Source organism: Lissotriton vulgaris, chromosome 2_1 (assembly GCF_964263255.1).
Source record: "Lissotriton vulgaris chromosome 2_1, aLisVul1.2, whole genome shotgun sequence".
In the NCBI taxonomy this organism is placed as follows: Eukaryota; Metazoa; Chordata; class Amphibia; order Caudata; family Salamandridae; genus Lissotriton; species Lissotriton vulgaris.
The window spans coordinates 14,526,164-14,551,760 of record NC_141687.1 but is presented as its reverse complement, the minus strand read 5'-3'; the positions used below and the strand labels follow the sequence as shown (position 1 = coordinate 14,551,760).

Genomic DNA, 25,597 nt, shown 5'->3' with positions numbered 1-25,597 from the left:
CTACCCCCCTTCCTGGTCCCACCCTTAGGGCAGGACCTAGTCATGTACCCACCCCTTTCTTTAGAATAAAGGCCGGAGCGGGGACCCTTCCAAATTAGATCATCTTTGAATCAAGAACTACTTTCTACGAAAGGACATTCGAGACTCTTCTCAAGATTTCTCCCTTGTGACTAAGGAGTAGTCACCCTGCATCAGCGGGCACCATCTAAGAACTCTGCGGTTTGCTGCAAGTCCTTCCTCAAGGATCCGACAGCCCAGCTCGACGAGAACCGGCTTCCCTGGCACCTCCGACCTCTATCCACGTCATCAGCTCAGCTGTGATCTGTGGGTGCGACGAGACCTCGAGGGACCGGCCATCATCAAAACCTGCACGCTTTTCTTAACCAGCACGACCATCGAAGCAATTCTCTGGTGAGTGCTCTGGGGTCCGAGAAGCCCGACCCTGAGCAGCTCCAGCACCGAAGTGCAGTCTCCCAGCATCTCCACGATCTGCGTGGGGCCCTTCTGCTCGCTGCTCAGCACGTTGTCTGGTCACTAGCCGCTGGCTTGTGCCCTTCCTTGACGACATCCGACAACCAACACTGCTGGTCTGGTTGCTCCCTTTTTCGAGAGGAGCACCCCGGACCCACCTGGTCCATCCAAAGACGCCATCTTAGGCCCACCACGTGGCCCGAGATCTGCCAAGGCTTGTTGCCCCAATCCTGGGCCCAGCGACGCCGACAGCATCATTCTTCGTGGGACAGCTCGCACCTCCATCCTGGTCGCCGAGAACGCCTCCTGGTCCGTGAGACTGCAGAGCCTAGCGTCGCCCACTCACCTGGTCGAGGTGACGGCCAACCGGTGCCCTCCTGGCACCCTCTGACTACTGGCTAGTAGTACGAACTTGGTCCCCTCTGCTTTCAGGTATCATCGATCTCTGATCCAGGCTTGGATCTCTACGAACTATTCATCACTGGTCGCCGGCCAGCAACTCCTTTTTCTTCCGGCTCCTGGCTCGTCAGCGAAGACCCCCGACGCCTGTAAGACTTGTGCAGCCGCAGCCCTCGTGGCTAGGTAACTTCGGCATTTCGGTGCCTGCATAGCCTCTTTACTCTAGGGTCCCGAGTCCCTCGCTTCCGACTTGCCTTATCGGGTCCGCCCGAGACCACTAAACTTTCCGTGTCCTCGGACACTTGTTTAATTGTGCACTTGAAGTATTTTCCTAAGAGATTTGGTTTGTGCTTAGTACCCTGTCCTCATAAAGAGTACAGGGCTGTTGTGATTCTTAATAAATATACTGTTTATTTTCATAACACTTGTGTGGTGTCCTTTCACTTGGTGTTCAAGGGGTATGTGATGGTATAACAGCTGGCTTAACACGCCCTCTCGAGTCTTTAGCCTTAGACTGCTCGTATCCACGCTACTAGGATAGCTGGTCTGTAGGTTGACTTACAACCAATCACCATAAGGGTCGTTTGGAACGATACATAGCGGTCGCTAGAATAGCGAACGCTGCATATCGGGCCAACTTCTCACTTTGGTGGCAGCGGTTGGGATTTGAGCTTGCTGTTGTTTTACCACGCGTATCCTAAGAATATCTTGTTGAAAGATCACATAAGTACTGTTAGTACATATAACTGAAGCTTAGAATACTCTGAGTTCTACTGAACCAGCTGTTGTAGCTCCTCAAGGCTTAGCACACCTTGGCTGCAACTCTTAGCAAGGGATCAGTAGGTAAACACATAGTGTAGGTAGGTGCATCACTTACACCACACTAGAATCAGTATGTCGGACAAAGGAGGAAACTCTGAGTCTCCCCTTGTGTCAGTTGACCCTCCACAGGTCATCCCTTCAAGATATACTGTGCTGAGCTTCAAGGAGTTAAGACAGGTGTGTCACTCCAGGAAGATCAAGCAGGGGTCTAACCCCACAACGTCCTTTCTGATTGGTCTCTTGGAGACTTATGATGCCAGAAAAGCTGAGACCCGTCTTAGCTCTTCTAATCCAGAAGGAGACATGCCTCCCCTCGAGGGAACCAGAGACGATCCTGACCTCATCCACCTCTCAACTGAGACTGAAGATGTAGAGGATGATGAGAATGAGGATCCCTCTGGGGATGAGGCAGATAAGGGACAGGTAGAAGTCGTCAGACTAAGCAGGTCCAACTTAAGCAAACATGACAGTGGTACTGGGGGACCCCCGGGGCCACTATCAGGTCAGCTTAACATTGGGAATGGACGAGCCAGATCTCTGTCAAGAGACTCTGGCAGATCCCTTCAAACCAATGGCTCTCACAACTCTTCTCAAAGAGGGATGACGTCCCCTCAGAGGAGAGTGTACGAAGCTAAAGAAAGGGCAGCTAATCTGAGGATTGAAAGGGAAGAACTTGCCCTGGCCAAAGAGAGGCTTGCCTTTGCTAGAGAGCAACAGTTAGGTGGGGCAGTCCCCACTGGTGGCAGCATTGTACCTAGCAATAGGGAAAGGAGTTTTGATATGAAACACCTTGGTAAGATAGTGCCCCCCTTTAAACAAGGGGACGACATCCACAAATGGATTACTGCTTTGGAGAGAGCCTGCACTGTGCAGGGTGTTCCCCAGAGTCAGTGGGCAGCTATCTTGTGGCTCTCCTTTGACGGTAAAGGTAGAGATAAGCTCCTCACCACAAGGGTGGAGGATGCTAACAATTACAAAATCTTGAAGAATACACTGGTTGATGGGTTTGGTTTAACCACTGAACAATACAGGATGCTGTTCAGAGACACCCAGAAAACTCAGTCTCAAGATTGGACTGACTTTGTTGATTGTGCCACTAAGGCTTTTGAAGGCTGGCTACTGGGTAGTAAGGTTACTGATTTTAAAGGATTGTATAATCTAATTATGAGGGAGCAAATCTTAAATAATTGTCAGAACCAGCTATTACATCAGCACCTGGTAGACTCTGAGTTGACCTCTCCACAGGAATTGGGTAAGAGGGCAGACAAATGGGTCAGAACCAGGGTTAGGCCTAAAAACCAGGGTGGTGACCAGAAAAAGGAATCAACCAAGCCTCAAGAGAAGGGTGGGGATACATCCACAGAGAAGACTTCCCAAGGGCCCCAAAACTCCAACAAGGGTGGTGGGTCCCAGAACACTCCTTCAGAACAGAAGAAACCTTATTGCCATACCTGTAAACAGGTGGGTCATTACAAAAGTGATGCCAGTTGCCCTAAAAATGGTAATAAGGGAAATGTACCCCCAGGTAATACTCCTAAACCTCCTGTTACCACTAGTGGTAATCCCCCAGGTGGTGGGAGTGCCCCCAAGAATGTGGTGGGCATTACTTTGGGCAATCAGGAGGACTATGGCTTAGCCAGGTTCCCTGACCACACTCTTGTCTGTGAGACTGGCATGGGGTTTGCCAACTTCACTACTGGACCCCACATTTTGGGAAAGTATAGACAAGAAGTTTTATTGAATGGTCAGAAAGTTGAGGCATTCAGAGACACAGGGGCCAGCCTCACCATGGTGAGTGACCATCTGGTCCCCTCTGCTCAACTGACCCCTGGTTTTACTTATCAGGTGACAGACATTCATGGAATGAAGAGAAGGCATCCCATGGCAGTAGTCAAGCTCAGCTGGGGTAATGTCACAGGGCCCATGAGAGTGGCAGTGACAGATAACCTACCTGTAGATTGCTTACTGGGGAATGACCTGGAACTCTCAGCATGGGCTGAGGTGGAACAAGAAACTCATTCCAGAATGATAGGCCTATCCAGACAGGTTAGTGGGGCAGTAATAGCTACAGCCCCAGTCCAAGCATCATTCCTCCCTGAAAAGGTTGGAAGGGCAGTGGTAGCCACTGCCCAGGCTCAGACAGACTTTTCAGAACAGGATAGGAGGGCTGTGACAGTCACAGCCCAAACACAAACTGAGTGCCCTCCTGAAAAGGTTGGCACAGTTGAAATGGTCTCAGCCTCTACTCAAACAGATAGTGAGGTTGTGAAGCCTGAAACAATGGATCACTCCACTCAAACAGAGAGCATTGAGGAGGAAGAAAAGTCTTTCCCCTCCCAGACACTAGGTGAGAGCCAGCCTCCTCAGGGAACTGACTCTACCCCTGTTGAAGGAACTGCCCCAGAGGTAGTCAGGCCTAGCCTGGCAGAGCCCCTGATGGCAGTGGACCCTTCCCAGGTGGGACCCAGTCTGGAGCAGGTAACCTGCACCTCTCTACCCTGCCTCAGTCAGCCCAGGGCTGAAGAGGCCAGGGAGGCCAGTGGTGGACCCCAAAGGGCCTCCTGTCCAAAAGAACCCCTTAATCAGCAGATTAGGATCACTGAAGCTGGTAACCCTAGCCAAGTGAAAATAGAACAGACTCCTGAGGGATCCCCCTTAAAAGTAGTTAGGGAACTCCCACAGCTGGACACTGTTGGGCACAGCCAAACATGGGGCCTAAAAACCCCAGACCTGACCTGTCCCTCCAGTAAGCCAAACAGAGGGACTCAGCCTCCAGCTTTAGGTAGCCAGAGGCTGACCCTGAGAGCTCAGTGCATCTCAGCTAAAGAAAGAAAGGCACACATGATGAAGGGTGATTGGAGGAAGTTGAGCCCAAAGGTAGAGGAGCCTCACTTCAGTACTCCATCCCAGCATCAGCCTTCTTCTTTCCCAAGACACACCAGAGACAGAGATTCCCTATGGTGGAGACCCTCAGATACCCTTAGGGTGAGGGGTTGCCTAGTGGACCATGACACAGGGGGTAACCAAGCCAGAGCTGGTCCTTCCTTATATGGCCACTTAGGTAATAGAGGCTTACCTGGACAAGGATAGCCTTATCTCCTTTCGTTTGGGGGGGGGTTGTGTAGGAAGGTACATCCTGACTATGGTTGCCCCCAACTTTTTGCCCTGTGTTTTAGCTGGTTTTGGACATAGTCGACCTGGGACCCTGCCAATCAGGACCCCAGGCCTACTGCTCTCTCTTTAAAATGGATTCCATGTACCCTAGGTGCGTTTACCAATTGGTACTGGGCCACCTTATCAGACCCTGTAACTCAGGGCATAGGTGTACCCAGGGCCGCCAGGGGCTGCAGCATGTATTATGCCACCCCTGGCTGGCCTCCTAAATTTGACACAACTGGCTGCATGACAGCTGGGGCGAAGTCGTGTAATCACCCTTTGCTTTAGGTATAGTAGCTCTATATCTAACCATACAATGGACACCCGAGTTCCTATCAGTCACTCCTATGGCAGGCCTTGACAATCCTGAAGGCAGAGTGCGTGGGCTCGTGTGAACTAGGTTCTGGCCCGAGCCGAGCCCGGTTGCAGCTTGCGGAATCAAGACCCAATGGCTGTTCCATGATAACGCGTACCACATCGGTAACTTCGGTGTCGCGTTATCAAGGCATGTCGAGTAAGGTGTCATACGAATCGGGATGCTGCCCTCTCACCAATTCTGGCGACGAGGTTAGCATTCCGCCCTTCTAGAGGGACACGACATGTACGTAACTGTGAACCCCGGTTAAAGTTAACTAAAGCCTCAGCTCCACAAAATGGATGCTGCCACCACAGACACGAGTCTGACCTCCTGCTGCTGGGAGTCCTTCCAGCGAGGAGCGCTTGGACAAAGGGTTTCCTGTCGAGGGCGGTGTTCGCACCGTCCCAGACAGGGTTTGTGTATTCTGGGTAGGTAGGGCTTTTGCGAGAAGGTGACTGCGGAGTGGCACCCCGGTGCTCACTACGCATCTGCCGGTCAGAACCAGTTCCAGGGGCGCCAGCCCTGGCCTGGGGAAAGTCCGGCAGGGGAGAGGGGTGTAACTACCCCCCTTCCTGGTCCCACCCTTAGGGCAGGACCTAGTCATGTACCCACCCCTTTCTTTAGAATAAAGGCCGGAGCGGGGACCCTTCCAAATTAGATCATCTTTGAATCAAGAACTACTTTCTACTAAAGGACATTCGAGACTCTTCTCAAGATTTCTCCCTTGTGACTAAGGAGTAGTCACCCTGCATCAGCGGGCACCATCTAAGAACTCTGCGGTTTGCTGCAAGTCCTTCCTCAAGGATCCGACGGCCCAGCTCGACGAGAACCGGCTTCCCTGGCACCTCCGACCTCTACCCACGTCATCAGCTCAGCTGTGATCTGTGGGTGCGACGAGACCTCGAGGGACCGGCCATCATCAAAACCTGCACGCTTTTCTTAACCAGCACGACCATCGAAGCAATTCACCGGTGAGTGCTCTGGGGTCCGAGAAGCCCCGACCCTGAGCAGCTCCAGCACCGAAGTGCAGTCTCCCAGCATCTCCACGATCTGCGTGGGGCCCTTCTGCTCGCTGCTCAGCACGTTGTCTGGTCACTAGCCGCTGGCTTGTGCCCTTCCTTGACGACATCCGACAACCAACACTGCTGGTCTGGTTGCTCCAGACCGGCCCTTGCTCCCTTTTTCGAGAGGAGCACCCCGGACCCACCTGGTCCATCCAAAGACGCCATCTTAGGCCCACCACGTGGCCCGAGATCTGCCAAGGCTTGTTGCCCCAATCCTGGGCCCAGCGACGCCGACAGCATCATTCTTCGTGGGACAGCTCGCACCTCCATCCTGGTCGCCGAGAACGCCTCCTGGTCCGTGAGACTGCAGAGCCTAGCGTCGCCCACTCACCTGGTCGAGGTGACGGCCAACCGGTGCCCTCCTGGCACCCTCTGACTACTGGCTAGTAGTACGAACTTGGTCCCCTCTGCTTTCAGGTATCATCGATCTCTGATCCAGGCTTGGATCTCTACGAACTATTCATCACTGGTCGCCGGCAGGCAACTCCTTTTTCTTCCGGCTCCTGGCTCGTCAGCGAAGACCCCCGACGCCTGTAAGACTTGTGCAGCCGCAGCCCTCGTGGCTAGGTAACTTCGGCATTTCGGTGCCTGCATAGCCTCTTTACTCTAGGGTCCCGAGTCCCTCGCTTCCGACTAGCCTTATCGGGTCCGCCCGAGACCACTAAACTTTCCGTGTCCTCGGACACTTGTTTAATTGTTCACTTGAAGTATTTTCCTAAGAGATTTGGTTTGTGCTTAGTACCCTGTCCTCATAAAGAGTACAGGGCTGTTGTGATTCTTAATAAATATACTGTTTATTTTCATAACACTTGTGTGGTGTCCTTTCACTTGGTGTTCAAGGGGTATGTGATGGTATAACAGCTGGCTTAACACGCCCTCTCGAGTCTTTAGCCTTAGACTGCTCGTATCCACGCTACTAGGATAGCTGGTCTATAGGTTGACTTACAACCAATCACCATAAGGGTCGTTTGGAACGATACATAGCGGTCGCTAGAATAGCGAACGCTGCATATCGGGCCAACTTCTCACAGGATCTGATATGAACGTGACCTGTGACTGCACCACAGGTGGGATGGAAGACATGTGACGTCAGACCGCATTATAAGTGGGGTCTGATATGAATGTGACCTGTGACTGGACCGCAAGTGGGATGGTAGACGTGTGACGTCTGTGACCTGTGACTGCACCACAGGTGGGATGGAGGATGTGTGACGTCAGACCATATCATAGGTGAGATCTGATGGGAACGTGACCTGTGACTGCCCAACTCTTGGGATGGTAGATGTGTGACGTCTGTGACCTGTGACTAGACCACAGGTGGGATGGAAGACGTGTGACGTCAGATCACATCATAGGTGGGATCTGATATGAACGTGACCTTTGACTGCACCACAGGTGGGATGGAAGACATGTGACGTCAGATCACATCATAGGTGGGATCTGATATGAATGTGACCTGTGACTGGACCACAGGTGGGATGGAAGATGTGTGACGTCAGATCGCATCATAGGTGGGATCTGATATGAACGTGACTTGTGACTGCACCATAGGTGGGATGGAAGACGTGTGACGTCAGTGACCTGTGACTGCACCACAGGTGGGATGGAAGACGTGTGAAGTCAGATCACATCATAGGTGGGATCTGATATGAACGTGACCTGTGACTGGACCACAGGTGGGATGGAAGACGTGTGACGTCAGATCACATCATAGGTGGGATCTGATATGAACGTGACCTGTGACTGGACCACAGGTGGGATGGAAGACATGTGGCGTCAGACCGCATGATAAGTGGAGTCTGATATGAACGTGACCTGTGACTGCACCATAGGTGGGATGGAAGACATGTGACGTCAGATCGCATCATAAGTGGCGTCTGATGGGAAAGTGAGTGAGACCTGTGAATGTACAGCACATGGGTCCATGGGATAGTGAGTCAGACCTGTGGCTGTACCGAATTCAACAAGGGTCATATGTGTAGATCCCTCAAAGTTTTCCATAAGAAACTAACTGATGATATAAAGAAATATTGAAATGAGTAGGAAAAAACAACCATTTGTGACAACGTTTTCCATTCATAACTTTTTGTCACGATGTTACAAAAGTAATATATTATGTCCGCTAGACCCTTCTGGTTGCAGGGATATGTAGAGTTTGTAGCTTCTCCAAGAACCTGAGGAACCCAGAGCCAACCACTGAGCTGCACATTACAAAGTTTTTTCATTGTGTACCGAGTATAGCCCACCTTGTTGGTAAAATAGGTAGAGTTAAGAATGGGTAACAAGGAAACATATGTATTTCTGAAGTGGGCAGCAGATACGTAGTTTAGGATCAGTGGTTGAGGAGAAGTGGTTATTTGTACATCTCGGAATTTGTGGGTACACATGTAGGAGAGTAGGATCTGCTTACTATGGTTACCCCCACTTTTTGAAGAAAGTTCAGTGGACAGTCAGCTGTCAAAAGGCATTTGATGACCTGAAGCAGGCCATGTGCACTGAACAAAATCTGCAAAGTCCTAACTAATCCAGAGAATTCATTGTCCAAACAGATTCATCTGAGTTGGGGGTAGGGGCTGTGCTGTCACAATTGAATGATGAAGGTCAGGACCAGCCAGTAGCTGTTATTAGCTGAAGGATGACCCCTAGAGAGAAATGTTGGTCAGCTATTGAGAGGGAGGCCTTTGCAGTGGTTTGGGCTCTGAAGAAGCTGAGGCCATACGTGTTTGGCACTCACTTCACTGTTCAAACTGCTCATAAGCCCCTCTTATGGCTAAAACAGATGAAGGGTGAAAACCCCAAACTTTTAAGGTGGTCCATTTCCCTACAGGGGATGGACTGTACAGTGGAACATAGACCTGGGAGTAACCATGCCAATGCAGACGGACTCTCCAGATATTTCCACTTAGAACATGAAGACTCAACTGGTCAATGTTAGTTTAATGTCCCTGCGTTTGGGGGAGGGGGGTGAGGGTTGTGTAGGAGAGTAGGATCTGCTTTCTATGGTCACCCCCACTTTTTGCTGGTGTTTCACTGATTTATCGACTTTAGTCTGGCTGAGGCCCTGCGAACCAGGACCCCAGCCTAGCTGCTTCCTCTCTAAATTGATTGCATGTACTTTAGGTGCACTCCAGATTGGTTACTGGGTGACCCTTTTGAGTCCCTAGTATATGGTACCTTACGTTCCAAGGACATAGGTACCCCAGAGGCCTACCAGGGGCTGCAGCCTGTATTATGCCACCCCCGGGAAGCCTTCCAAAATGACACCACAGGTCTGCTACTGCAGCCTGGGTAAGGTGGTCCTTGTACCCCTTACTGAGATGTAGGCTACCTTTAAATAGTAGAGAAGATAGAGATTTTGTTATAGTCTCTACTCTCGCTTGTCACTTCTTCATACAAGCTTCAGACAGGGTTGGTTCCATACACCAACGTGGTAAAAAAGTCTTTTATGTGGGATGAAAAAATCACCAGGGTTGTTACCAGTGCAGACGCAATATAGTAATACCTTGATGTTTCTTCAATGCAGGGAGTGTTTTCAGCATGCAGGCTGCCTCGTGCCATGTTAAGGAGGAGGGATACCATATCTATGTGGACCAGCAGGGCTCCGAGAGAGACAAAGCTATTGTTGCGCCCATACGTGAGTAATTTGCGCATACATGAAATTCGTTTTACTATAAGAAGTTGTGTTCATTTCAATCAGATTAAGCACAATTTACAGTCACTTGATAACACCTGAAAAAACAGAAAGCTACTGAGTAATTGCTATTCTGCTACTGTAATGTCGTTTGCACATCAGCCTTTTTTAACCTTCAGAAGCTAGAATGTGTCTGAACCTGCAGCATCGCTACCAGATAAAACCAGCTTTAAAACACACACTGCTGCCTCCTAATAAATGTCAGAATAAAATCCAAAGGGCCTGGTTTAGGGTTAAGTGGGTGGAGTAAAGACAGACTGGGTGGTGTAGGAGTTTACATCTGCCACCCTGCTTTTACTCCACAGCCAAATCGAGAGATGCCTACTGGTCCATGACATCTTTACATATTGGCAGGAACCACAGTTATGGCGGTTTCTGGAAGTGTTGGTAACCTTTAAAAGGGTCTTCTTGGTGAAACAAAGACGCCCTCTCCAAACCTTTGCAAACATTTGTAAAGCTGGAGTTTGTTTTTAAAAAATAAAAATCGAATGACCCCCCCCTGCTCCCCTCCGAGGGGCAGGAAAAAACGACCTCCTGCCCTCCACCCTAAATAGGGGGGCAGTGTCATGGGCTTCTTTCAACAGCCCCCACTTAATCGGGCCGTCGGAGGAAGGTTTATGCCAAACCTGGCAGTCTACCCAACTCAATTTCAGGCCCAAAGATCTGTGTAGCATGTACAAGGCACACGGTGACAGACACTTAAAGCGCTGTCTGCCCCATACATGGAGAACTGAAAGCAGCGGTGAGGAATGACCAACCTGATCTCCCAGTGGCTTCAGATTAACATGGAGGCAGCTCTCAGGGAGTCTTGGAACCCACTGTGGAGCTCACTCACCGCAGCCCTCAGTGCTGAGCCAAACCACAACCTGTCAGAATGGCCCAAAAATGTAGATGTTTCTTCTTTTCGATCCAAATTAGTAATGTGAAACCACATTTTTACTCCATAAATTACTGAAGAACTGATTATGGATTAATGATAAGAGTCGAAGCTTGGATTACAGCGAAACTCATGTTGTGTAATAAGACTGAAAATTGGTGAAATCGAAAAGATTGAAAAGAAATGTAATCACACTATGGGTGATGAACCACTTTGAATCTACATCTAGAAAGTTCATTTAAATAAACAATTTTCTGATGGATACTTCTGACTCTGGATTCAAAATCTTTAGCGCATCTGTGGGCGCCATCCTGGATCCAGAGAATTCTTCTGGCCGTGCTCCAGCTAACTCCATACCACCCTGGAATAAAAATGTCACACCCGCACTGATGTCAATTCCTTTCTTTCTGCTCCCATTGATGCAGATTGTTCCCAACTTCATTGATTTTCAAAAACTTTTCATCAGTATTCTAGAGAATGGTATCCCCCCTTCCCTCCCCTCCCCAAAGAACAGCAAGATTCAAACCGTACCAAGACTACAGGAAGTAGATGTTGTTCACGGGCCGTGGTGCTTAGGCTGAGGGCATGATTTTAAGTTCTGCTATAAGTGGGCCTTCATGCATCTGAAGGCGATTTGGACCATGATAGGCAAACTACGTTTGTGCAGGTTCCACTCCCTCTCCTAGTAGCAGTTCCGGCCTTGAAGCTGCTGCCACAAAAGATGAAGGATCGAAGTCTTCTGTTAAGTCCAAATCGAAGTCGAAACACAAGTGTTAGATGGCCAAGCTCGACTCAAAGTCTAGCAAGAAGGTGCAAGAACATCAGGTTAAAGATGGCGGTCTCTTGAATCACAACTAGTCCTGCAGTTAGGCGCAGTGCACCCTGAATTCCCAGGGTCATCGTCAACCCTTTAGCAAAGAGCGACCTTCAGTCTGCTTGTGGATATGCCTCGACAGGGCCTTCCACTGGGCTCGTTCTAACTCTGGCACTGACTGCTACATCAATAACAAGGTCCATGCTGACACAGAGTGATGATTCAAACCAGTGTCTTTCTGATCTAGGTCTATGTCATGCTATGAAGGTACGAAAGAGCAGCAGATTCTGATCAGTACCTCTGTGCCAAAGCCAGTACCAACTGAGGATTGTTTCTAATTTGGACTCGGTGCAAGCAACAGCTGATGTCCCTCAGGACACTGATGATAGGGAGGTAACATGTTGTTCCCTCTCTCATTATACAAAGGATTAGTTGTATGCAGAGTTACAAAATGCCAGTGGGCTAGTGTTAGAATTGGGGGTCTCTGGTTGGCGCAAGTATTCTCTTGTGACAAGCAGGGACCCTCTCCTCTAAGTCAGGGCACAGGATTCCCCTCAAGAAATAACCCCTGCTCACCCTCTAGGTAGTGTGGCACAAGCAGTCACGGCTAATCTCAGGAGTACATGTAGCTAAGCTTCTCCAGTATTGGGGTGTCTTTCATAGATTCACATGCATGAATATATTCCCCGTCGTCGGAGTGGGAGTCCCACGGTAAATAAAATAGCAATAAATACTAAATATATAAAAATATATAATAAATATATATATACATAATAAGGAAAAACCCAAAAAATGCATACAAGAAGCATCTGGTACCTAACCAAAAATTTCCACATAGGAATGCATGGGGAAAAAGAAGTTCCAATGCAGCCTATCCTTGTCATTATGTTAGTCCAAACTGCAGCCAATCAGGCGTCAGCAGCCCTCTAGAACCTTCTCCTCAGAGCTCAAGCCCTCAGATTTTCTACCGCACGTCGTGTGTAAGGGAGTCTCCCTGAGCTCTGCTCAGTTTTTCCTCTTCAAGTGTTCCAGTTTTCTCCAAAATGTCTTCAAGTAAGAAGTCTCTCTTCAGAGCTTGTTCCTCCTGTGGAAAGCTGAGATTATTTCATGATGACCCACACAGTAAGTGTATTTACTGCCTTTACCCGGACCATGAAGTGGGCACCTGTAAACTCTGTAGAAAATTCTCAGAGAAAACTCAAAAGGACAGAGAAGGCCGCTTACTTGTCTGGCTTCAGAGGCTTAAGGACAAAGACAATGTACTTTCTGACGCTGAAAGTCTTGAGTCAGGCCGTTCTAAAGCAGCTTCTAAACGTGGTAGTGTGCAGGAGGTGCCTTCACCATTTCTTAAAAAGAGGAAAGTTTCCCTCGCTTTGACCCCTGCGGTGTCTTCACCTTTACCTACCACGTCTGGGCCCACGAGACAAAGCTCTCAGGCTCCTTCTGCTTCAAAGTCCAGTTTTTCTGTGAAGAAAACGGATTTTCCGTCGACGACGGTAGTTTCAGCTCCGTCGACGAGAATGGCTGTCTCTGGATCAAAATCGACGACGACAGTCACGACGACGCTGGCCTCTGGATCGTCGTCAGCTTTAGCGTCGACGTCTTCGTCGTCGATGAGAGTGATTCTCAGTTCCAAGACCGTGTCTTCTGTGATTCCTATTTCGTCTTCGACGACGACGAAGAAAGTTCACTCGTCGACGACCCGGTCGTCGTCGACTAGAAGTTTGAAGACTTTGACTCCGTCGACGCCCTCGTCGATGAGCACACCGTCGACGTCTGTCCCGTCGACGAGGGGGCCTGTGCCATCTGCCCCGTCGACGACCGCTCCGTCGACGACGACTCCGTCGACGACCGCTCCGTCGACGACCGCTCCGTCGACGACGACTCCGTCGACGACGGCTCCGTCGACGATGGCTCCGTCGACGAAGACATTGAAAGTGAAGGCTCCGTCGACGATGGCTCCGACGATACCAATGAAGAATGTTCCGTCGACGGTCTCCTCGTCGACGATGGCATCCAAGTCGATTCCATTGCAGAAGTCAATTGATGTCATGCCGTCGACGCGTACGCAGGACACAATTTCGACGCCGGCCTCTTCATTTGCTACAATGCCTCTATTGCCTTTACAGTCCAGCAAACCACAGTTCGAGACTCTTACAGAGCGAGAGATGATTAATCCTCCATCTCCGCTGTTTGCTACTGATTCTGATCAAGAGTCTGATGACCAAGCGCACAGTCTTTCGGATCTGAATATTAAATGCCAAGAATTCAGTAACGACGAGGAAGATCAGTATGGCCAACATCAAACAACTCACCCTCAAGTTCCAACTGCGATGTTGCCTATATCAATGATATCGAACCTCCAAAGTATGTTGGAAGATTACAATCGGCGTTTCCCACCAACGCCACAAGTTACAACTGTTCCATCGGTGCTAAATCCAGTTTCTGACCCGGTTCTGGCTCCTCCTCAACCGGCGTCGCCTGTAACTGTTCACCAAACTACATCAGTTCGTGTTCACACTACCATTTATCCGGCGGATGATGATGACGAGAATCCTCCAGAGCGTGAGGATGGTGAAGTTTCTGAAGTAGATGAGGATGGTGAAGAACATTTGGCGGAGTGGGATGACTATCGTGCTCAAACACCATCTCCTTCTCAGGTGCCAACAGCGGATTCTCCTCCAGTAGACATCGCGGGCTTCCACCAGTTAATGGACAGGGCGGCGCAGCGATTCAAATTGCCACGAGCACACCGTGAGGAAGATTGCTTCCTATACGATTTCAAGAATCAGCCCTTGAAACAGATCCACACAGTCCCGATTATAGACTTCATCTGGTCTGAAGGGGAGAAAATAATGAAGACGCCAAACTCTCTACCAGCATAACTGCCGAGGTTAGAGAAGAAATACAAAGCTCCTGTAGGATCTCCAGCATGCCTTACAGGTCAACCTAAGCCCGACTCTGTCGTCACGCAGGCAGCTCAACGAGGTTCAAAGAATCCGGCGTCTACAATCACTGCTCCTCCGGACCGTGAGGGCCGTCGCCTGGATGCTATTGGGCGAAAATTTTCCTCCATGTCCTCTACAACGGTTCGAGTAGCTAACGCAATGGCCATATTAGGTCGTTATGACCGTCAGGCTTGGGCCGACATGTCCGCTTATGTAGCGTTAATCCCAGATGCTTCCAAGGCAGAAGCACAGAAAATTCTGCAAGAAGGAGAAAGGACGGCAGAAGAACTAATAGATTGCGCAGTGGACGTAGCCTGCACTGGTTTTCGCCAGCTCGCTGGAGCGGCCGTCCTGCGTCGCCAGGGTTGGTTACGCTCAACTTCGTTTCGTCAGGAAGTTCAGGCAAGAATCCTAGATATGCCATATGACGGCGAGTCATTATTTGGAGCGCATATTGATGAGGCGCTACAATCCATTAAAAAGGACACGGACACTGCACGTGCTTTGGGTACCCTTCAGTTTAAGAAGCAGCCCTTTCGGGGTGCTCGAGGACGTGGCACTACATCCACTTTTCGTGGAGGAAGCAGTCAATATCGGTCCTTCAACCAAGGTAACCAGCGTTTCACCGGAAACCGCCAGCAGTCTTCCCGTCAGCAACCTGCCAGAACTTACAGAGGGAAGTCTAATTTCAGAGGACAATCCAACAAACGTCAATGACTTGTCTATCGAACGGAGAATTGGAGGTCAAATCTCTCTGTTTGGTTCTCAATGGTCCTCCATTACTACGGACCGTTGGGCACTCGACATTGTGAAGAGAGGCCATGCATTGGAATTTGTCGAGGTACCTCCTCCAACGCCAGCTTCCGGACCGCCACCTCCGCACCTCAAAGAACTATTTCATCAGGTTCGCCATCTCATTCAAAAAGGTGCGGTGGAAGTTGTGCCAAAGTCGCAGAGAGGGAAGGGGTTTTATTCCCGTTTTTTCCTTGTCATCAAAAAGAACGGAGAATGGAGACCAATACTGGACTTGAGAGCACTCAATCATTTTCTCAAGGATCAGACCTTCCGTATGCTCACGCTTGCAGAGATCTTGCGTCTGCTCTCAGTCGGAGATTTCATGACTACCATCGATCTCCGAGACGCCTACTTCCATGTCCCGATTCTAGCGGCTCATCGCAAGTTCCTGCGTTTCAAGGTGGGGCACCTTCATTTCCAATTCAGGGTCCTTCCATTTGGCCTCCGTTCGGCCCCCCGAGTCTTTACAAAAATGTTGGCTCCGGTCATGGCTTTTCTTCGTCTCCAAGGCATACAGATATTCCCATATCTCGACGACTGCCTTCTGAAATCACAATCCCGCGCACAACTTCTACACCATACTGCAGTCTGTCAGACAGTATTCCGTTCCTTGGGTCTGTCCATCAATCTAGAGAAATCTCAATTGCAGCCAACAACTTGCAAGGATTTCCTAGGAGCAACGCTGGATACCAAGCTAGCCAAGGCATTTGTCTCACGGGAACGTCAGCAAAGGATTCTCCGACTAGTTTCGCTACTTCTCGCAAAGAAGTGCGTTTCAGTCCGTTTGTTGAAGTCCTTTCTAGGGATGGCTTCGTCGTGCATCGCTCTTGTCCCTCATTGCCGACTACGAGCACGACCTATCCAACAGGCTCTGGACAAGCAGTGGCGTCAAGTCACCGGTTCCTTCAACGATCAAGTTTCCATCACCATTCCCATGAAGAAGGCGCTCAAATGGTGGGCACAACCACACCAGCTAGCGGCAGGCACGTCTTTTCTGTCCAACACCTCAGATCTGACACTAACGACAATTGCCTCCCTGGAGGGCTGGGGAGCTCACCTCCAAGACCTGTCCGTGAAAGGGAAATGGACTTTGCATCAAAAGACCTGGCACATCAACAAGTTGGAGCTTATGGCTATCTTTTTGGCCCTGAAATCATTTCAACCAGTGCTGCAGGGAGAGTCAGTTCTCATACAGACGGACAACACGACCTGCATGCATTATATAAACAAGCAGGGCGGAACGAAGTCTCCGGTGTTATCCCGCCTGGCAGAGGCGATTTGGGACTGGTCCATCAATCATCAAATCCAAATCACCGCAGTTCATCTTCCGGGGTTGTCCAACCTCCTGGCGGATTCCCTAAGCAGGTCCCGATCATCCAACCACGAGTGGGAACTCCACCAGCCAACACTCGATATGGTCTTTCACCGTTGGGGATTCCCGGCAATCGACCTCTTTGCGACTCCAGAGAACCGCAAATGCCCCGCTTACGCAAGCTGGCATCCCCACAAAGGATCCCAAGGCAATGCCCTTTTGATGGATTGGTCGAATCTCTTCGCCTACGCTTTTCCTCCGATACCTCTAGTGCCTCGAGTACTTTGGAAGATGCGGAGAGAACCCTGCCACATCCTTCTGATTGCTCCCAGGTGGCCACGACAGCCGTGGTTCTCAGAGCTGCTACTCCTGTCTCAATGCAAACCCATTCTTCTTCATCCTCGAATGGATCTTCTCTCCATGAACAGGGGTCAAATCTACCATCCGGACCCCTCTTCCCTGAGCTTGTCAGCCTGGAACCTGAGCACTGTGAATTTGCGCATCTAAGCATCCCTCAGGAGTGTCGTAACATCCTCGCTCAGGCCAGGGCTCCATCAACTATAAAGACTTATAAGTTGAAATGGAAACGTTTTTGCCACTGGTGTGCAGACGCCGGAGTACATCCTTTGCGTGCCACGCCCGCTGAGCTCCTCCCTTTCTTTCTCCATCTGGCTCAGTCGGGTTTGTCACATGCTACTTTAAGAGTTTTTCTGGCGGCAATATCACGCTTCCGCCATGATGGCTCCGCCTCCTTATGCTCATCCAGATTGATACGTCAATTCTTCAAAGGACTTCTTCGGACTTTTCCTCCAGTTCGGCGTCCTCCTCCAGAGTGGCGCCTCAACATTGTCCTATCACAATTAATGACTGCTCCGTTTGAACCAATCCATAAAGCAGACCTCAAGTATGTCACCTGGAAGGTTGCGCTTTTACTTGCTTTGACGTCCTCACGTCGAGTGAGTGATATACATGCTTTCACGATTAAACAACCATTTCTGCAGTTCAAACCGGATTCTGTGCTTTTACGCACTAACCCTACTTTCCTTCCAAAAGTGCCGTCAGACTTCCATATTAATGAGCCTGTCATACTGAAGTCTTTCTTTGCCAACCCGCAATCACCTGCGGAACAACGCTTGCACTCTTTGGACATTAAAAGATGTTTAAAGTTCTACATCAGCAGAACAGCCCAGTTCCGAAAATCGGATCAACTCTTCGTGGCCTATGGCCGTTTTCAAAAAGGGCGACCAGTCACCAAACCTACAGTAGCCCGCTGGGTGGCTTCGGCGATTGCTTTCTGCCATCAGAAAGCGGGAAAGCCTTTACAGTCTACAGTAAGAGCCCACTCTACCAGGTCTGTGGCCTCTTCGACTGCACTCTTTGCCGGAGTTCCATTGCATCAGATTTGCAGAGCAGCCACGTGGTCCAGCAGGCACACGTTCACAAAGCACTACAATCTGGGTGCCATGGCTGAAGGAGATACCGCAGTGGGACAAGCTGTGCTCCGTAATCTTTTTCAATAAGGTGAGCCTCTGTTCTACCCTCCTCCTATGGTTTCCAGTCTTATGCATGTCTTCTCTATGTATACATATATAGTTGTATAACTTCTATGGCATGGGTTTACACCTGTTGATTCCAACCTTTTGTGTATACATTGCATCCTGGAAACTTTGTGTTCGGATACGGACTGCTTACTATTCTATATTCAAGCATGTGAATCTATGAAAGACACCCCAATACTGGAGAAGAACAATTGTTACTTACCTGTAAACAGGTGGTTCTCCAGTATTGGTGTCTTTCATAGATTCACATGCGACCCTCCCATCCTCCCCTCAGAGGCTCTCTTCTCCTCATAGACTCTGTGGTCACTCTTGTGCTACGAAAATCTGAGGGCTTGAGCTCTGAGGAGAAGGTTCTAGAGGGCTGCTGACGCCTGATTGGCTGCAGTTTGGACTAACATAATGACAAGGATAGGCTGCATTGGAACTTCTTTTTCCCCATGCATTCCTATGTGGAAATTTTTGGTTAGGTACCAGATGCTTCTTGTATGCATTTTTTGGGTTTTTCCTTATTATGTATATATATATTTATTATATATTTTTATATATTTAGTATTTATTGCTATTTTATTTACCGTGGGACTCCCACTCCGACGACGGGGAATATATTCAAGCATGTGAATCTATGAAAGACACCAATACTGGAGAACCACCTGTTTACAGGTAAGTAACAATTGTTCATTTGCAATATCACACACAATAACTCATTAGCCCACCACTCAATGACACAAGACTGTAAGTTTAGTAAAATTATATCCTTTATATATATATAAACTCTTAAGCAGGCTTTAGCTATACAGTCTTTAGAAATGGTTCCAGTTACTTTTAAAATGCCACAGTTCTTTAAATGCAGTGTTCTGTCTTAAAAAGGGTTAAGTATTTCCAAAACCCACTTCATGGTTCTTCAGGCACTGTTTTTATGCTTTATACACTGTTCGCTAAAGGTCTGGGCTCTCTGGAGCGTTCCTGTGCGCTCCGTACGATCACCGGAACAAAGCTCTACCAAATTTCACGTATCTCGCGTGAGACAGGTACACCGAAGGCCCTACCAAGTCTCACGTATCTCGCGTGAGACGCGTATACCGCGGCTGGTCCAGACAAGGGGTACGAGGCGTATTGATAGCCGTACTGAAAGCGCACTGGTCAAAGCACACTACGAGGCGTACCAGCCTCTGGAAAGTCGCAGTACAGGGCACACAAGTTCAAAGTGAAGGGCAAAGCGTACCACCAAACGTACAGTTCTCCTCCATACACGGGGAGAGACCCACTGCGCCTCACGCTTCTGGCGGTGCGGGGCGTGTTCAGCAAGTGAACGATTCGTTTCAGCAGCCGGTGTAGGCTGCCAACAGGGACGGGCTCAATGCAGAGGGTACGATGCGTACACCGCCCAGCGTATCCCCAGCGCCCAGTACACCCGATGGCAGCCGTACGCCGCGCCCAGTCCGGGCCTCGAAGCGCAGCGCACCAGGCTCTCTCCTTTCAATAGGGCAATGCGAGGTGTACTCAATGGCGGATAGTTCCTGAAGCGATGCGCACAGGGGTCCGGGGCTGACAGTGCAGCTTGAGGCGATGTCCCACGTCGCAGTGCGAGCTTCAGCTCGACGGCGCTGAAGGGCAGCGTTGCGTTGTGGGTCGGATCTTCGTGCACTGTGGTACCCGGGTCCTGGAAAGACGGGGGCGGGGGCCCCGGGTAGCAGTGCAAGGCGGCGAACCAAGCCTCTCTGAGTACAGGGCGTACTCCTCCTGTCCCCAGGCGGCGGCGGCTGCAGACACGATTCCTACGACCGGCGGACACAGGCTCCAGGGACACGAACGCATGCCAGGGCGGATGAACTCACACGCAACTCTCCGGGAGCCAGCGCGACCACATTCATAGCGCCAACACGGTCTTCCCCCCTCACGCTCAACGCCACCACCCACATTGTGCTTAACTGGGCTCTGGTGAGAGGCCCCTCCTTCCCTTTGCTTCAAACTTTGCTGCCTTCCATCTCTGCCTGGGCGCCTGTGGTCTCTCTCCCCTGAACCTCCTCTGGTCTCCGGAGTGATCTCCTCTGCCCCAGCTCCTCTTGAACGATGAGGCTGCGACTTTGCTACGGACTGCCTTTCTCCCCCTGGAGCTGCTGGCTATGCCAGCCCTCTACCTGAACTTTCGGACTTGGACCTTCGTGCTCCCCGCCATTTTCTCTGTATGACTTGCCTCTTCTTCTAACTTTCTCTTCCGCCATTTTAGTGATCTCCCACTGACCTTTCGACTTTCCTATTGTCTCTCCTGTTGCCTCTGACACACTCCTCACTGTCTTTTTCACCACTTTCTGCTTCCCTCTCTCGTTTATCTCACGTGCCTGCCTTCTCTGTGACTCTTACAGTATATCCAGTCCTTTCCCTTCCCTATGTATATAGAGATAGCTCTAATCACTAGTATATGCTGTAGAATGTTGTGCTCTCCACCATTCCTATGTGACTCTTAGAGTATATCCAGTCATATCCCTTCCCTATGTATATAGAGATAACTCTAACGACTAGTCTTCCATGTGATTGTTAGAGTATATCCATGTGTATCCCTTCCCTATGTATATAGAGATAACTCTAACGACTAGTCTCCTAAGTGACTTTTAGAGTATATCCATGTGTATCCCCTCCCTATGTTGATAGAGATATTACTAGTATAGGCCTAGAGTATATCCATTTGTATACCTTTTTGTAACGCTTGTAATCCTAAGTCCGTATGCTTTTAACTGGTTCTATTGTAATGCAAAAATTTGCAATCATTTTACGCATGTAACCGTCAGTCCTTATGTTTTCAACTGGATCCTATGTAAAGCGCTCTGACACCTTCGGGTAAAGTTCGTTATCTCACGTGCCTGCCCTCTCTTAGAGTATATCCAGTCCTTTCCCTTCCCTATGTATATAGAGATAGCTCTAATCACTAGTATATGCTGTAGACCGTTGTGCTCTCCACCATTCCTATGTGACTCTTAGAGTATATCCAGTCATATCCCTTCCCTATGTATATAGAGATAACTCTAACGACTAGTTTCCCATGTGATTGTTAGAGTATATCCATGTGTATCCCCTCCCTATGTTGATCGAGATATTACTAGTATAGGCCTAGAATATATCCATTTGTATCTCCTCCTTGTGTGATTCTATCTCTTGTACATTTGCAATTTTTTTCTGTTTGTACCTTTTTGTAACGCATATAATCCTAAGTTTTTTTATAACACATGTAATCCTAAATCCGTATGTTTTCAACTGGTTCTTATGTAAGTCAAAAATTTGCAAATCTGTTTTTCCGATAGTAACCATCAGTCCTTATGGTTGAAAATGGGTCCTATGTAAAGCGCTCTGACACCTTCGGGTAAAATTTGCGCTATATAAAATTGCATGAATAAAACTTCAGGGCCGCTTTTACCTCGGAGCAGACGGGCACAAGGTAAGGTCCGTTCTTGCGGTGCAGACCACAGTTAGGCAGGCTGCAGTCACGGTGCTCAGGCCAGCGGGGCTGGTCTTTGCGATGTCAGATGGGGCCTGCCAGGTAGCAGTTGCATTGCTCGGCGGGACAGGGGTGCCCAGGGCCTTTCAGAGGGTCCTGCGATTTCCCACGGCGCGCTCAGCTTTTCCTCGGTAGAGCTGCGGGGAAGATGCAGCACTCACAGCAGCTTCTCTTTCCAGGGGGTAGCGCCCACTGTTCCTGGGGCGCAATTCAGGGGGCAAGTTCACCAGCATGCCCTTGGAGGTTGTCAAATGCACAAGTAGATTTAAAAAGTCTCGCAGTCTTTTTCTCCTTCTCTCCTTCTTGCAGCAAGGCTCCCACAGTGGAGCTGTGCTCATGACGAGCTCAGCTCGTCATGACTCCATCCACTCCTATAGAACGCCCGCACAGGAGGGGAATTAGCCCTGCATGGGCTGTCCGCGGCCGTTATGACGAGCTCAGCTCGTCACGAGCACAGCTCCACTGTGCCTCATGACGAGCTGAGCTCGTCATAAGCGTCAAAGAGGTTAATGCTAAAATGACTAAGTATGAAAAATAAATAAAAATGATTTGATACAAGAAGAACTGATAGAGAGACCCCATCAAATGCTGAAAAATAGAAATGCCGACTGAGGAGGAATGGCCTTAAAAGAAATCTGTGAAACACCTACTGCAGTTTAATTTTGAACGGAAGATATCTGAATAATCAGCCTGCTTCACACATATACATCAATGGAATTGATAGCTCCATAATTGACTATTCAGTTGTGTCGTCTGTGTAGGGACAAAGATATTAAATCCACATATTTGTGAAATCTGGAGAAGGGGATGAAAACTTGGATATTTAGAATAAAAACAGGATAATATAGACTGAAATAATTCAAGTGACTCATTTGTAAAGAAAAAATAAAAAAGCATTTAGTAATAGTACGTGGCAAACAAATCCAGTAAACATTCTCGGGTCATATCACATATTTATAAACAACGTAAAAAATTGCCTGCAGAAAAGAAGCAATTTTCTATGATTTAAACCTCAAAGGTATATACAAACTGATACGAAAGGAATATTGAATATAAATTGTAATAAGCAGATTCGATTTTTAAACTAAATGACACAGATTTTACCTTTATATAAATAAACAAATATTGGAATAAACTAAGGGAATAATGATTAAACAATTTCTATTGGGTTTTTATCAATTTGAGACATTAGCAGTTGTAGCAGCAAATAAACGAAAGAAATAATAGTATGAAGAGAAAGTACAAATTGTGGTGAAAAACCATTGCGATAATGAAAGGGAAAGACAGCAAAAGATTTTGGAAACTCTCAATCTGCCAGAAATCTGGGTGTGGTGTTTGATACGTCCCTCTCGATGTCCCTTCAGGTGAATCGGACGGTTGCAACCTGTTGGGGAGTAATCAGAACACTCAATAGAATTCGCAGCTATCTTTCCCTACAAGCACGTAAGCAGATTGCAGTCGCCCTTGTTGGTTCCAGGTTAGATTACTGCAACTCTCTCTACATGGAGTCCAACAAGGGCCTTATACATCGGCTGCAAATCGTGCAGAATGCTGCTGCACGTTTCGTCCTAGATCTTCCTAGGGCATCTTCTGCTACTACTGCGAGGAGAGACCTCCATTGGCTGCCTATTCAGCACAGAATTTACTTTAAAATTCTGTGCCTGACCTATAGAGCCCTCGAGGATGGACCTAAAGGCGCCATCAGCTCCCTGCTTACTCGCTACCATCCTACAAGGTGTCTCCGATCTTCGGGACTTTTCCAGTTAGTTGTCCCTCGTTTCAAGCTCCCCAGATGGGGAGCCAGCGCCTTCTCTGTCCCTGCCCCCCAGCTCTGGAACAGCGTGCCCATGGAGATCAAAACTCTACCTTCCCTGGATCTGTTCAAAAAGGCCTTAACCCCTTCCACACTCATGACGAGCTGGGCTCGTCATGGTGTAGCCTCCTCGTACACTGATGACGAGCCCAGCTCGTCATAAAACAATGAAAAATAGCAATTCCCAGCACAGGAGGGGAATTGCCTTAGCAGCCATGGGGTTAAAAACATGGTGCTTCTCAAGAGCCTACATGGGTTGAACTGCAGGCTTTTGTTATGAGCTGGTTTTTGAACTAGGCGCCTTGACGCCCATTGGGCTAAGTTTGCGCACGACAAGATTCCTTTATTATTATTATTATTATTATTAGGTGATAACCTGGGAAATAAAAGACTAATAACCTCAGTCATATGTTGTTTAAATGTATTAATGTGTTAAACATTCTCATTAAAATCCACGAGGAACTGAAACAAACACCACAAACATCTTAGGACAAAGGAAGCCGGATCATTTAGGGCCATATGTATCAAGCCGTTTTAGAATCGCAAAGGCCGAAATTCGCAGAATTTCGGCCTTTGCGACTCGCAAACGGCCGTTCTGCACGTTTTGGAATGTATGAAACATTCCCAAAATAAGGAATCGCAAACTTGTGCGATTCCTTATTTTTCCATAGCATTTAGGGAATCACAAATTTGCGATTCCTTAAATGCTATGTATGTAGCAATTTTAGCTTGCAAATTTTGATTAAGAATTCGCAAATTACCACCAACTTTCAGTTGATGGTAACTTGCGAATTCTTCCAGAAATGCACAAATTGGCATTTTTAAAGGTGGCATATGATGCACACACATGCCCATAGGGCATGTATGTGCGCCATATGCACCCACATGTTCTTTTCAGGGGTGCAGCAGGGTGTCTTTGAGACACCCCTGCACCCTTGCAAGTATTTTCAAATTGCGATTAGCAAATTGTGAATTCGCAATTTGAGAATTATTTTGCATTCATTCCTATGGGCCTCCTGGCCCATAGGAATGCATTGGAAATGATTCCTTAATTGCGAATTCGCAAAATGCGAATTCGCAAATAAGGAAGCTTAAGGAATCGCAAATAAAAAGCGATTTTGTTCATACATACCATTTTGCATTTCCTAAATAGCGATTCCTTAAAATTCGCTATTTAGGAAATGCAAAATAGTTTGATGATACATATGGCCCTTATAACTTAAAAATGTATGAACCATTAGCTACAAAACCCAACCGCTGACCCTATACTAAAGGTTTAACGAGCCGAGCTATTGCCTGCTTTGAACTACGGTCACTTAGCTTTTCAGGAAAACTTGGCTTGTACCTCACGAAATTTCAATCAATGGCATATAAAAAAATATTCAACTATCCTCGGCACACAAGGAGGCTAGGATGAGGCTGGAGCTGTGACTGGCAAGCCCAGATCTATCCTATCTTGGAGATCTAATGAAATATTGCACCAGAACCCTGCGTGCCCCAGCTAAACCAATGAAATACAAACTTCAAATAATATTTTTGGACGAGGGCTCTCCATGGCGCTCGCAGCTACTCCAAGCCACTAGCTTCTTGAAGATTGAAACGACGAATTTGAGCAATCCGAACCTTTCCCTGCCAAATGGAAAAAGGCAGTAAATGCACAAGTTATTCAAGCCTCATTTGAAAGAGACATTGAAAGGCTCCAACACAGGCCTCTCTTCACAGTCCTGGACGCTTCCCACATACTCGCTGTGTCCTCAGACTCTAAACAAAATCACTTACATGAGGCTTCTGGCACTCCCTAATGCCGACTTCAACCCACACTGGGCACACAGGGATGGGCTATCTTCTTGCAGGTTATGCAACTATTACCTCGAGTCCTGGCTACCCTTCTTGTGCTGCTGCTAACAACTGACGTCTCCTCCTAATTCTTCTCTGCTGGAGCAATGGCCCTAGATGCTGCAGAGAGGCATCTGACATGTGCTGCTGTGACAATACTCTACAGTCTCTTGCAAGGGTCAGCAGATTCAT

General features: G+C 48.5%; 1 protein-coding gene across 2 annotated transcripts in view; it reads left to right on the top strand.

Moving 5' to 3' along the window:
* LOC147729460 (uncharacterized) overlaps positions 1–25,597 on the top strand; it is a 229,076-nt gene that overhangs the window by 25,375 nt on the left and 178,104 nt on the right. For both annotated transcript variants that reach the window (XM_086954330.1, XM_086954331.1), the window contains exon 4: positions 9,794–9,904. In XM_086954330.1, coding sequence (XP_086810456.1) covers positions 9,794–9,904 — 111 coding nt within the window. The remainder of the gene's footprint in view (positions 1–9,793; positions 9,905–25,597) is intronic.